Raw genomic sequence first — 13,337 nt, 5'->3', positions numbered from 1 at the left:
CAAAGGAATTTGATTTCTTCTAGTCTTCCCAAACAAGTTTTGGATGTTCTTTTGGAAGCTAGACGTCCTAGCACTAGGAAATCCTATGCCTCTAAATGGAAGAGATTTTGCATTTGGATGCAGGACCGAGGCTTGGACCCTCTGGTACCTGATCTCTCTTCTATTTTGCTTTACCTTTCGGATCTTTTGTCTAATGGACTTTCCTTTTCTTGCATTAAGATTCATGCTTCTGCTATTTCTGCTCATTTCAATACTGATCCCCCTGTTTTTTCTCATCCTTTGGTGAGACAATTCTTGAGAGGGGCTAAGAATTTAAGGCCTCCCAGGACCCCTCCTATTCCTGCTTGGGATCTTAATTATGTTTTGGAAAAACTTACTTTGCCTCCTTTTGAGCCTGCTGCATCTTCAGATATTAAGTTTTTATCTTGGAAGACAGTTCTTTTGTTAGCTTTGACTTCCGCCAGAAGGGTCTCTGAGTTGCAAGCTCTCATGGCTGTGGAACCATACCTTATTTTCCACCAGGACAGAGTATCCTTGAGGACCAATCCTACTTTCATGCCTAAGGTGATTTGAAAGTGGCTTTAAATCAAACAATTCACCTTCCTACCTTCTTTCCTAATCCTCAGAATAAAGGGGAAAGGATTTTGCATTCCTTGGACATGCACAGACAGTTACGATTTTATTTGGACAAGACTAAAGAGTTCAGAAAATCTGACCAATTGCTTGTTTCTTTTGCCTCCAGTTCTCTTGGAAAGGCTATTTCCAAACAAACTATTTCCAAATGGATTTCTTATGGAATAAGATTTTGTTACACTCATCATGGGAAACAGTTTCCAGGTACAGTGAGAAGTCATTCTACTAGAGCAGCTGCTACTTCTACAGCTTTTCTCAGGGGAGTTCCTACCAAGGATATCTTGGAAGCTGCCACTTGGAGTTCTGTGCATACTTTTTCCAAGCACTACAATCTCCCTTTGTATTCTAAGACCAGGGCAGGCTTTGCCTCTGCTGTTTTGCATGGTCTTCTTGCTGCCCCTTCTTCTGTCTAGACCTCCTCCCTTTTTTCACTGCTTTGGGATTCCACCCTACAGTTATGACTGCAACAGTGAAACACGATGAACATAGTACAGTTGTGTACACCTACCATAAATGTAGATGTTCGAGTGTCTTCACTGTTGCAGTCGGTGTTTCCCTCCCTCCTAGCCCCTCTTTTTCTCTCTTTTGTGGTGTATTTGTGTTTCCTTATTGGATTCATTTATGATTTTTGGGAAATTCTGACATCTAGGGTAAGAAAGGCTGGAGAAGATGGCGTTGGCTGACGGCTATGTACCATAGCGTACTGACGTCAGGGTACTGGCTTGTACAGCCGACGCCGGACCCAGACTTTGGGATTCTGGCCGACCTCGGGCTGCCTGCCGGCAGGAGCGCCCTACAGTTATAACTGCAACAGTGAAGACACTCGAACATCTACATTTATGGTAGGTGTACACAACTGTACTTTCTTCGTGTTTCACTGTTGCAGTCCTAACATAAGGGTTATCCGGCTCCCAGTAGCCCTCAGTCAGCCAGAATAACAGAGTCCTCTGTATATGATGCCATTTCCCCAGTCTTTCTTGCCACGGAGCCCCGAAGCAGATGCAATTCGCACTAGTGCCGGTCGACCGTTTACCTTCTTTTTGCCTTCTGACTACCAAGTTGAAGATGCCTTCAGATAAGTACCCCATTGGGGATACTCTTTTCTTGCTTTAACAAATGTCAGATAGTTAATAACTGTCTTGCCTGTGGAAAACAGATTCCACACCATGATTTTCATTCCTGTTGTAAAACTTGTTTGGGCCTTGAGCACGACGTCCCTAATTGCGATCTCTGTGCTTCCTTTAACCGGCATACCATACGCCGTAGAGCTAAGATTCTGTATAAACATTTCGGAGTCTGGCCTAAGTTCGTCGGTATGGCGTTTTCTGACTTCTGATATACCTAGGAAACACAAATACATGGACTGCGACAGGTCTAGGGTTAACTCTTCTGACGATGCACCGGTGAAATTGGTCGTCAGCACAGCGGTAGTCAGTGAGGTGCTTTCGCAGACCCTACAGTCCGCAGATTTTTGGCCACAGACCTCTGCCGAGACCTTTACGGAGTCCTCCATGCCACAGTCTGCTATTTCTTCTTCTGACCCTCCACCTATCGCCGCCTCAGATGGGTCCAGAGCCGCTATGCAGGCACCGGCTTCTGACGTCTCTTCTCTTTGACATGAGACCAGAACCAGACCGACTACCTTAGGCCATACTTCTGCAGTTGCTAGGCCTCCCGAGTCCATCCGGATTGCTAGCAAACCTTCCAGCCGCAAACCTACTCACGAGCAGGTGTCAGCCTCCCCTCCTGTGCCTCAGTCCCAGTTGGTAAAGTTGGCTGGGGATCTTTGCTCTCATCCTCCCCATTCCAAGAGGGCTAGGGAATTGTCTCCTGATGTTTTGTCTGTCTCAGATTCTGAGGTTTCCAGTATTTCTGTTGGTGAAGAAGGAAACTCTCAACTTTTTTCTGGCTTTGAAGATTTTGATGCTGAGGACTGTATCCCTTCTGCCTCCACTCCAGAAGATTTTTCCTTTGGAGATACCTTGAATAATCTTAGGGAGCACTTTAAATGGAAATGTCAGGATTTTCCTCAGTCTAAGAAGAGAATCACGGAATTTTTGGATTTGTCACAGCATAAGCCTCTGGCTATACCTCCAGTTTTGGAAGTTGTGGATGATGTCTTCATGGAAAATTCTTTAACTCCTAATTCTCTCCCTCTTGCCCCCAGGAAACTTGATGGGTATTATAGGGTTCCTGATTCTCATCAATTCCTTTTTAAAAACCATACTGCTGATCCTGAAATTATTTCTCAAGGCCCCAAGGGTGTTAAGGCTGCTATTGCTAAAAATCTTGTTCCTTCTGATAAGGAGTCTAGGGCCTTGGACAGGTGGGGTAAAAAAAGTCTATACCTTTGCAACCCTTGCCATTAGATCTGTGAATTGCCTTTTTCACATACTTAAGTATCAGCAGCATACTTTGGAGGCTATTAAGGCAAAATTTGTGGATATTCCTTCCATGTCAGAGAACAAAGATTTACAAGACTTACTGAATTCTGCCACTCTAGTTAATAAGCATTCATTACATTGTGGTTTTGACACTTTGGAAGTTTCCTGCAGAGCAGCAGCCACTGGTTCTGTTATTAGAAGGCATGCTTGACTCAGGGAGCAGCCTCTTTCTGATCCTGTTAAATCTAAATTGCTGGATGTTCCTTTGCACAAAGACAATCTTTTTGGTAATAAGGCTGAGGAGGTACTGAAGAAGTTAGAGGATAAGGTGAAATCTATGCAAGCTGTAAAAGATTTCCTTCAGGTTCAGTCTCCTCGGTTCAGTAGGCATTACCCTTCCAAGAATTGGTCTTTCCCTGATCCTGACAAACAGGGTCGCTCTAGGCTTAGGGGTTTCAGATCCTCCAGAGGACAGGCTTCTGCTCCTCAAAGGACTAAACAATGGCATTCTTCTGCTAAATCGGGGAGTTCTAAGCCAGCTTCCCAAAGCAAGCATTCTCAGTGACTCCAGCCTTCTTGTGCCTACCTCTGTGGGCCCTGGGTTTCCTTTGAAGGGAAGGTTAGCCAGGTTCGCAAAGGTATGGTCTACCATCACAGATGACAAATGGGTGCTCAATATTGTAAACCAAGGCTACAAGTTTTATTTTCACACCTTCCCTGTTCTAAAAGGGTACTCAGAGGTACCCTGAACTCTTAGGGCAGAGGTAGAAAATCACATTCCTTGTTTACTGACCATGGGAGCTATAGAGCCAGTTCCTGCAAATCAGGCAGGCCTAGGTTTTTATTCAAGACTTTTTCTGGTACCAAAAAAAAGGGGGCACCTGGCGCCCTATTCTGGATCTGTCTAGTCTAAACACCTTTCTAGTGATTCCCAAGTTCAAGATGCTCACTCTTCAACAGTTGCTACCCATGCTGGGCAAGGATTCATGGCTGGTAACTTTGGATCTCAAGGAGGCTTATCTGCACATCTCAATAAGGGAAACTTGCAGGCAGTTCCTTCGTTTCAGGGCTGGGGAGCAACGCTTTCATTTCTCTGCACTGCCCTTTGTCTTATCTACTACTCCCAGAGTTTTTATGAAGTGCTTGGCTCCAGCCATTGCTTTTTGCAGGCAGAGAAACATCCAAATTTATCCTTATCTGGACGACTGTCTCATTCAAGCAAACTCCCCAGAACAACTAGAAAAGGATATGGACTTCGTGAAGAACATTCTCACCTCTTTTTGGGTTTCACTCTCAATGAAAAGAAGTCAAAGTTGGTTCCTACAAGGGAGATTGTTTTCCTGGGAGCGAGTCTGAATACAGCCACCCAGATGGTATTCCTCCCTCAAGAGAAGCAAGAAGATCTTTCGGCTTACTTCAAAAACTTGGCAAGCATGACCCAGTGCTCTGCAAGGTAATTCCTGCAGGCACTGGGGTTCATGGCTTCATGTATTCCGGTGATCCCATATGCAAGGCTGCATATAAGAACTTCAATGGTACCTCAAGAATCTTTGTCGACACATGCAGGACTTAAACTTGATTCTTCCATAATTCCCTGTCTACAAATGAGTTCCTCTGGTGGGCGACAGCCTGTTCTCAGAACAAGGGTCTGCCTTTCCGCCCACCACCTGCCAGCCAGACTCTCACCACAGACACCTCAGATATGCAAGGGGTGCTCACTTGGAAGGCAGGGGCATACAGGGGACTTGGAGCACCCAGCAGATTCATCTGCACATAAACTTAAAATAATTGATGGCAGTGCAGCAGGCCTTGCTGGCTTTTAAGGACCTACTCTACCCTGGGACTCTGCTGATCAGGATAGACAATACCACAGTCATGTGGTACATCAACAGGCGGGGGGGGGGGACTCAACTCTTATCCCTTGTGCAGACAAAACATGAGACTATGGTCATTAGCAGCTTCCATGGGCATACATCTAATATCCCAGTATCTTCCAGGGGAGACTAAACTCCTTGGCAGATCATTTGACCAGGCATGTTCTGGATCCTCACGAGTGACAACTGAACAAAGTCATTTTCCATCGCATCACTCAGCATTGGGGGGGCACTCCACAAGTGGATCTTTTCTCCTTTCACACCAATCATCTCCTTCCAACCTTCTGCACCAGGGAGTTTCACAGCAAATCTTGGAGTGTGAATGCGCTGTCCTTCCCGTGGACACAACTCTCAATTTATGCATTCCCTCCTCTGCCTCTTCTTCCCAGAGTGCTGCTAAAGATAAGGGATGAAAAACCCAAGACTATTCTTATAGCACCAGAATGGCCCAGGCAGCATTGGTATCCCCTTCTTCGCAGCCTTTTCCAGGCTCAGCTTTGGCATCTTCCCCTGGTGCCAGATCTGTTGGTTCAGGAAGGGGGAAAGTTTCTTCATCCTCATCTTCAAACTCTGCATTTAACTGCCTGACTAAGTCTTTAAATCTTTCCCAACAGGTGGTTGAAGTTCTTCATGAGGTCAGGAGGCTTAGCACCTAGTAGGCTTGCTTAATGGTGGGCTTTCCTTTTCTTCAATCAAAATTCATGCTTCACCAATTTCAGCTCATTGTTCTTTTGAGCAACCCATTTTTCTCACCCCTTGATGAAGCAGTTCCTGAAGGGAGCTAGCAATCTTCAACCTCCCAGAAGAGCTCCTACTCCTACTGTTATTCCAAGCATTAATGACAGGAAGTAGGGCATATGCTTTGAAGTCCTGTACAAGTTTAACAAAGTCCACAAGTCCAATATTTCAATGTTTTCTTCTTCCTTCATATTTCGCAAATGTAATTTTTGCTTTGTAATCCCACATGTATTCATCAGTTTCCAAATTGCTGGTTTTCTTCCTATTTACTCCCATCTCCCAAGTCCAGTCTCTGGTTTATTTAAAATGTAATCCTGGTTCTTCAGGTCAACTGTTATGCTTTTTTTTCTGCGTCTCAAGCATTTTCCTTTAGAATTTTGGAAAATATTTCACTGGCATGGTCTCTCTATGGGCTTTATCAGAAGAATAAGAAAGGAGAATCCCATTCTGTTTGAAAGCTCACTTTTTGTTAGACAAACTTTTGTATTTCCTCCTTAGCATGTTTCACATCAAAAAATGATTTTGATCTTCCAGGAAAAAAAATATGCAGAAAGTAGCTGAATACAGCATCTTTAATCTCACATCTGCTTCTTGACATTTCCCGATTGGTGTACAGCAAGTATTCATTTTCCACGGGTCTATATTAGGTCACTGAAATGCAATTACAGTGAACACCTAATAATCAACCCATAATCAGGCAAAATCGCTTCAGCAATTCGCTGAATTCACTAAGGGCAATGAAATAATTGTCCAAATCACAATGGACAACTACAAAACTTTGCCTTTTCCTCCACTGTAGTGCGATCTCGGAGTTTATATATATATATATATATATATATCTATAGTTGGGGTGGGAGTGAAGCCTCCCATGTTGGGGGTGTGGTGGGCGAAGCTCCCCAATTGACTGGGTTTGATTTAAGTGTACGTTGCTGTGTTGTGTTTCAGGCAACTATTTAGTTGCATTTCGGAGTCCTAATATAGACCCATTTTCCACAAACACCCTACTGTCTCCCACTTTTAGTAATTTGTCCTTCTGCCACAGTTTTCTCAGAATCAACTCTTTTTTTTTTTTGTTGGTAAGATAGCATCTGTACTATTGAAGGTATAGGTTGCTTTTTTATGGCCAGGTTTGGAGAATACACATGCTGTGCCCTTTGAGTTATCAACTCTTGCTGTGGAATACCAGTCTCTTTGCTTATCTGTGCTTTCATAAAATTAATACAATTTGTTCCTTCCAGTTTCTCTGGTACAGCAGAAAAGTGCAGGTTTTCTGTTAAGTCTGCTGTCCTCTTCTACCATTTTTGAAACGTCTCTTCTTGAGCAGTCTCTTACTCAGCCAGCCTTTTATTCATTTCAGCTTCTGATTTTTGCAGTTTTATCAGCTCATCTGAATACCTGTTTAATGCTTCTTCCAGCCTTTTGTTATTTGAGTTGATATACTCCTTCAGTGTTTTGTTTATTTTAATCGGCTCTGAGCACATTTGATGTATTTATTCCTCTAAATTACTGAAAGTCATGTTCAGCTGGAGCTTAAACTGCCTTTTCTCATCAGCTGCAGGATTCTTCTTAGATGGGGTTTTCTCCTTACCTTTTGTGATTTGCTTTTCTTTCAGGTTTTCCGAATTTCTTTTTGCTAGCATCCAGGTAGTGTATTTACTAGCCAGTAACTGAATTTTACCAAAAAAAAAAAAAATGTTTTTCAATGGCACTCCTTTTTTCTCAGTTTCTGTTTCACACTGGGAGACCTGAAGTTATGTTGTTCAGTGTGCAGCCATCTTGGAAGTCCCACATGAAGCCAGATCTTAGCAATTGTTAAGTGTACCCTCTGCTTCAATTGTTATGATCAGGTATTGTGCTAGGCAGTTAAGCCTGCCAGTACCGAGCAGCAACCAGTGGCAGAATTAAAAAAAAAACAAAACCTTGTTTCTTCCTGCTGTCTGTGCCAGTAATGTATTCCTGACTTTTTTCCTAATGTAACAGAATCTTTTACACTGTCTTTCTGGCCACGGTCCTTAAATGCTTTACTGCTTTGAAAGCCAGCAAAACACATAATTTTCCCCAGTAACTAGTAGTGTATGGAGCAGATCTCTCTCTATGCCCTACAAAAAAATTATGATCCGGTCTCTGATCATAATCAGTTGTGTTCCTGACATGGATTCCAAGATTCACCTCTTCTGTTGCCATCCGTATCTCAGACTCAAGCGTGTCATGATCGATGACCCACTTAGTCGTCTATGTTGTGATTTGATATCATTTCTGAGGTGCCACAGGCAGAAGGGAAGGCTTTAAAAGGTAGACAACTCAGAAAATATTTAGAGAAAATGAGGGGATTGTTGCAAAGTTTTTTTTTTAATCTGAAATGCACAAATAACTTGAGTAGTCTAATGAAAAATAAGAAACTCTGGATGAAAGGATGTTTGACTAGAATCATATGCCTGAGCAGAAGTTCCAATGACACCCTAAACAGTAATTAATTGATTATTACTACAGGGCTGTCGTAATTACATTATGGAAGCTGACAATATGTTCTCTCAATGTATATGACTGTGCAGATTTTTCATGGATGTCATTTATAGATGATATAACCCAAGTGTAGTAATACCAGTTTATATGGTTATAGTGGTTTTTACTTTTTTTTTCTTTTAAGTATGTGATTATAACTTGCTGTTATTTTTATGATGGTTGAATGGTCTTATTTCAGTAAAAGTTAACCGTAAAAATAAAGTGCTGTATTTCATCTGCTTCTGACTTTAAAAAACATTTAACAATTGTAAGAAACTCACAGGCAGCTAATTAAAAGTCCTGCATTCTGTACTTCCTGACTGCTTCAAAATTAGAGTGAAAGCTTCATGTTTGCATAGCCCCTTGGAGGGGTGAAGGCTTGACAGGAGTCAATATACTATAGTAAGTCTGTTTTTTGTATTACCAGATGTGCAGTCCATATGTGTAAATCTGTGCTTAGGAATTTGATATGCTTGCACCGAGACCGACTTGCAGTAATTTTTTTTATGGCGCTGCAAGAAAAAATCAAGTGATATTAAAACTCATTGTCCTTCACTACTAAAGAGGAGAGCTAGCTATCAGGCAACAGTTGTGCCTTCATTGGGAACTGTGGTGTAATAACAGAGTAATGCTCACTGCTTGACACCATGTCTTTGTCCCATCAAGTTCGTAAAGGATGAAGTGTGCTCAATATACTTCCTTTGTGTCACATTTTCTTCAAGAGTATTAAAACTCCAAATGTTTTTTGAGATCTTACAGGGATTATTTTTCATGAGGTTTTCAAATGGCTTCAGAGTACACCTGACCAGTGTCACCATTCTGTCGGAATTAACCTACAGTAATTTAGAGCTTTGATGTGGAAGCTTGAAATATACCTGTAGTACAACAGCCATTCTTTATGCATGCAAATGTATACACATACATAGTGTTGTGTTTGTTTCAAGCAATATACACATACATAGTTTTTTTGTTTCACAAGATTCTAAACAATGGTACCGTCTCCTTTTGTGTATTTGCAGAGAGTATCTCCAGTATGATGATCGCAATATTTTGTTTTATACGTGTGTGCACGAGTGTGTAATACATATATATATATATATATATATATATATATATATATATATATATATATATATATATATATGTTGTATGTGTGTATGTATAGGTTGTATGGTTCACAAAGTCGAACCTGCTGTGGTTGAGACCATATGATCAACTTTCTGATTTTAGAAGTTTTAGATGGCAAAGTAGCTGTCAGAATGTTGAGAGGTTGGATTACATTGACGTAGATCAGTGTCTCATGCTGACCTTGCTCTACTTCTAGTCTCAAAGCCTCTTCAAAGTTGTGTATTCTAGTCTGAAACTGTGTTACAATCTGAGCATTGAAAGCCTTTTCTTCCCTTTTGCAGACTTATGACGGAACAGCGTTTGCGAAATGGAGCTAGGCGAAGAAAGCGAGAAAAAGAAAATGCTAAAAAACTGCAAGAAAAGTTCCCACATCTTTCTGAAAAAGTTAAAATTGTTTCTGGAGAGAGTTAGTCCCATTTCTTTCTACATCCCGAAAAAATACAATACTGCTGTATACAACAGCGAGCACTGCAGTTAACACATGCAGTTCATTTTGAAATAAAAATATAAGTTATACTTTTTTATTTTTTTCAACATTGTAAGATGTAGTACAGCCTGTGAATATACCAGTGTTCTCTCTTGCAGCTGTTAAACATTTGAGTCGATCTGAAGCAGTCCTAGAAAAGGAAACTTAATCTCTTTTATATTGAGAGGCAATACATAGTCTTTTCCTCCACTTTTTTTGAGCAGAAGATTTGTCTGCTGCTTCAGGAGTACAAATTGGATTGTTTTCAAACAATATTGCATACTTATTAAGTTTGATGTTAAATGCAGAAAAATTTAATGTTCCAGTGTTGCAAAGAACCACAAAAATGTCTGTGGTAGTACACTGTCACAATGTAGGACATTTCTGCTGTGTTTTACATAGCCTTTTGAATGTAAATTGAACTCTGTTGCCAAACTGGTAATAGAGGCTGAATTTCCATATGTGATGGCTGGTGACCTAAGTTCAAGAACAGACCCATTGCTGCTGGATGGCTAACTTAACTAGAGTAAAAGTAAAGGCAGTTGACACAAGGATCATTTCCTGTTTAGTAGTCCTGTGGTCACAAGGAGGCAGCTTATCAATACATCTACCGGGAGAATGGTATGGAGGAGAAATGAGCCTTGCCTGCTTGTATACTAGATCATCCCGTGTCAGTCTCTTGCTGCTCTGAAAACCACCCCAGCTTCAGCCTGACTGTTCTGATTGTGGGCACGTAAGGTCATTAGCAGATATCCATTAAGGGTGTTCCAACAGGGTGGTAGCTACCTCCATGTGAATGTTCTATGCGTATAGTCTATCCATGATAGCTACAGGATTAGGAAATGGGCAGCTATAACTGACGACTGTACATTTGGTGCTGGTTCCTGTGGGGGAAGTATAAAACATAGTAAAAATTATAATCCTGTGTCTGTGTTGCTGTTAGTCCTTTTCTCTGTAGCTGATTTTTTTTTCATTACTAGTACTTGGAACCAAAATAATGAAGATGCACTAAGCTACAAAATAGTCGTACATAATTATGTTGAAAAAACCCTAGTTGACTTGAGTGACAGCAGATTTTAAGTAAAACAAAATTGTTTTCTTTTAATACCGAAGTATTTATTGTAGCTCTGAAGACGGATTGTTCAGATTAAAATTGCATCTTTCTTCTGAAGCTCAGTATTCAGTTGATTATTCTTGCTTACCTGGTTATTACTGGAATGTTTGAGGGTGAATTTCTTGAATAAACAAATTTACACCTTCTATGAAATTTCCACTTAAGCACAGTACATTTTTTTTTAAAAGTTCTGATATTTGAGTTTCATTTTCTTTGAGCTATGTTGTAGCCTTGGTATAGCACGTTAATGGTCTGTAAGAAAGGTCTGCAGTCATCCACATTGATCCAGTGTTGTGTATTTTAGTCCGATTCAGCCTGTATGTTGTCTGATCTGTCTGGATCCGACCTCACCACCGAATTTGAAGCTCTTACGGTTCTGTGGCTCTGCTTCCTCCTCTACCCATAATTCTCTGAATTCCATCCCAATACCTCTGATCTCATTTGCTGCCCAAAGACTTCAGATGTGATGTTCTTCATCTCACATTGCTGCAGTCCTTACACTTGGGGGTAGTCCGCTGTCCTCGGTCGGCCCGAATATCAAAGTATAAGGCTGACGTCGGTCAAGGCGCATTTGACTGACATCAGAACGTCAGGGTACAAATGCGCATGACCGACGTCATATCCTCAGTCTTTTTTGCCGCATGGTCCGATGCAGAAGCAGTATTGCAAGTGCCGGTTGGCGTTCTGAAATTTTTCGATTTCGGAGTTTCAGACCGAGTCAAAGTTGGCTAAGTACCCCGTTGGGGAATATTTTAGTTTTTTCTTGCCTCAGTGGTTTACCGGATGTCAGAAAAAGTGAATAATTGTATTTCTTGTGGGAAACAGATATTCCATAGAGACTATCATACTTTGTGTATTCCTTGTTTAGGGCCTGAGCACGACGTTGTTGGGTGTCGCTCTTGTGCTAGATTCAATAAGCGCACTATAAAGAGGAGATTAGATTGTGCCAGGTTAGTCTTGAAGCGGTGCAATTATAAAATGCCGTCGGATGCTCCGATGCCCGCTTCTTCGAAGAAGCGCAAGGACAAAGCAGTTAAGCCTAGGCTAGAAGAACCGTCCGTACCAGACGCCGGTTCTTTAGAGGTGTCGGTGGAGCCGGTGGTTCCACCGGAGGTTTCTTTGGGATCCCAGGGAGAGACTTTCTTATTGCAGGATGTGGCCTCTCAGGAGGCAGGTCAGGGTGATGGGGCTTCTCAGGCTACTATACTCCCCTCCCTGCCTAGGGTGGTTAGGCCCTCTCCTTCTGTTTCCAAGGCTTCTCCCAGAGGCAGGCCAGGTTTAGCTTCAGTTGGTGTCACCCCTAGTTCTTCAGGAACTGTGCCCAAGAAGCATATGCTTAAAATGGCAGAAGATTTGATTACTTTGATTAGGGTTCTTTGCCCCTCCTGATAAGAGACCTAGGGTGGAGCCTGAGCTAGGGAGTTTTGAGCAGGCTTGGATGTTTCAGAGTCTTGCTGAAGACTTGCAGGAGTACTCTCCTTATTCTGATTCTGATGTGGATGATTCTACTCCTTCTGCTTCTCCTCCTGAGGATTTTTCTTTTCAGAAACGCTTCATTCCATGAGGGAGCATTTTAAGTGGGAAGGTCAGGACTTCTCTGATTCCAGGAAAAGGCTTAGGAATTTTTGTTTTACCCCAGCATAGGCCTTTGGCTATACCTCCTGTTTTGGATGTAGTGGAAGATGTTTTACAGAGGCTTCTCTTAATCCTGATTCTTTGCCTCCTGCTCCTGTTAAACCGGATAGGTATTACAGGGTGCCTGAAGCTCATAAGTATCTTTTTAAGAGTCCTAGGGCAGACCCAGAAACTGTTAGCCAGGGGCCTAAAGGTGTTAAGGCTTCTGTTGTCAAGAATCCGGTTCCTGCAGATAAAGAGGCCAGGGCCTTGGATAGATGGGGAAAGAAAGTTTATACTTCTTCCACTCTAGCTATGAGGGCTTTGAATTGCCAGTTTCACATGTTGAAATACCAAAACTATCTCCTTTCGCAATTGAGGTCTAAGGTTGATGCTCTGGCGGAAGGTATTGATTGTAAAGACTGAAAACACTGAAATAAGCGACTGTTGGAAACAAGAAAGATGCTGCTAAGCCAAGTAGATTTTTAGCGCTTTCTTTCACTTTATTTGTCAACGTGAACTTCCTCAGAAAACAAGGATGCCTCCCCACATCCTGGTTTATAACGCAATATACAGGAAATGATGTAAATCCCAATAACAGTGTTGACATTTTTTAAAAAATGATGTTTTTTTAAAAAACAATTTTATAACCACACTTCTTAGAAAAAATATATTGTATATGTTTTAAATATATACTTAAAAGTGTTATACATCTTTGTTTGAAACCAAGACACCTTAAATAAAAACTAAATTCAGTCACCAAATATTAAAACTTTTAAAATTTTTTCTTTAACTAACTCATATCTGTAATTGAAATGTAGACCATTTATGAGTGAAAACTACACTTCTCATTTCTTATTATTTCTGGTGTATACCACCATGAT

General features: G+C 41.5%; 1 protein-coding gene across 1 annotated transcript in view; it reads left to right on the top strand.

The window, feature by feature from the left end:
* The window catches only part of MRPL47 (mitochondrial ribosomal protein L47), a 402,300-nt gene extending 391,404 nt beyond the window's left edge, over nt 1–10,896 (top strand). The window contains exon 7 of the mRNA XM_044070380.1: nt 9,541–10,896. Within this exon, the coding sequence (XP_043926315.1) occupies nt 9,541–9,670 (130 nt within the window). The 3' untranslated portion in view covers nt 9,671–10,896. The remainder of the gene's footprint in view (nt 1–9,540) is intronic.
* Nucleotides 10,897–13,337: the final 2,441 nt, after the last annotated feature.

The sequence above is a fragment of the Protopterus annectens genome, chromosome 4.part1 (assembly GCF_019279795.1).
Source record: "Protopterus annectens isolate FY-2018-M chromosome 4.part1, PAN1.0, whole genome shotgun sequence".
In the NCBI taxonomy this organism is placed as follows: Eukaryota; Metazoa; Chordata; order Ceratodontiformes; family Protopteridae; genus Protopterus; species Protopterus annectens.
Note: the sequence above shows the minus strand (reverse complement) of the source record. Positions and strands in the feature narration are given on the sequence as shown.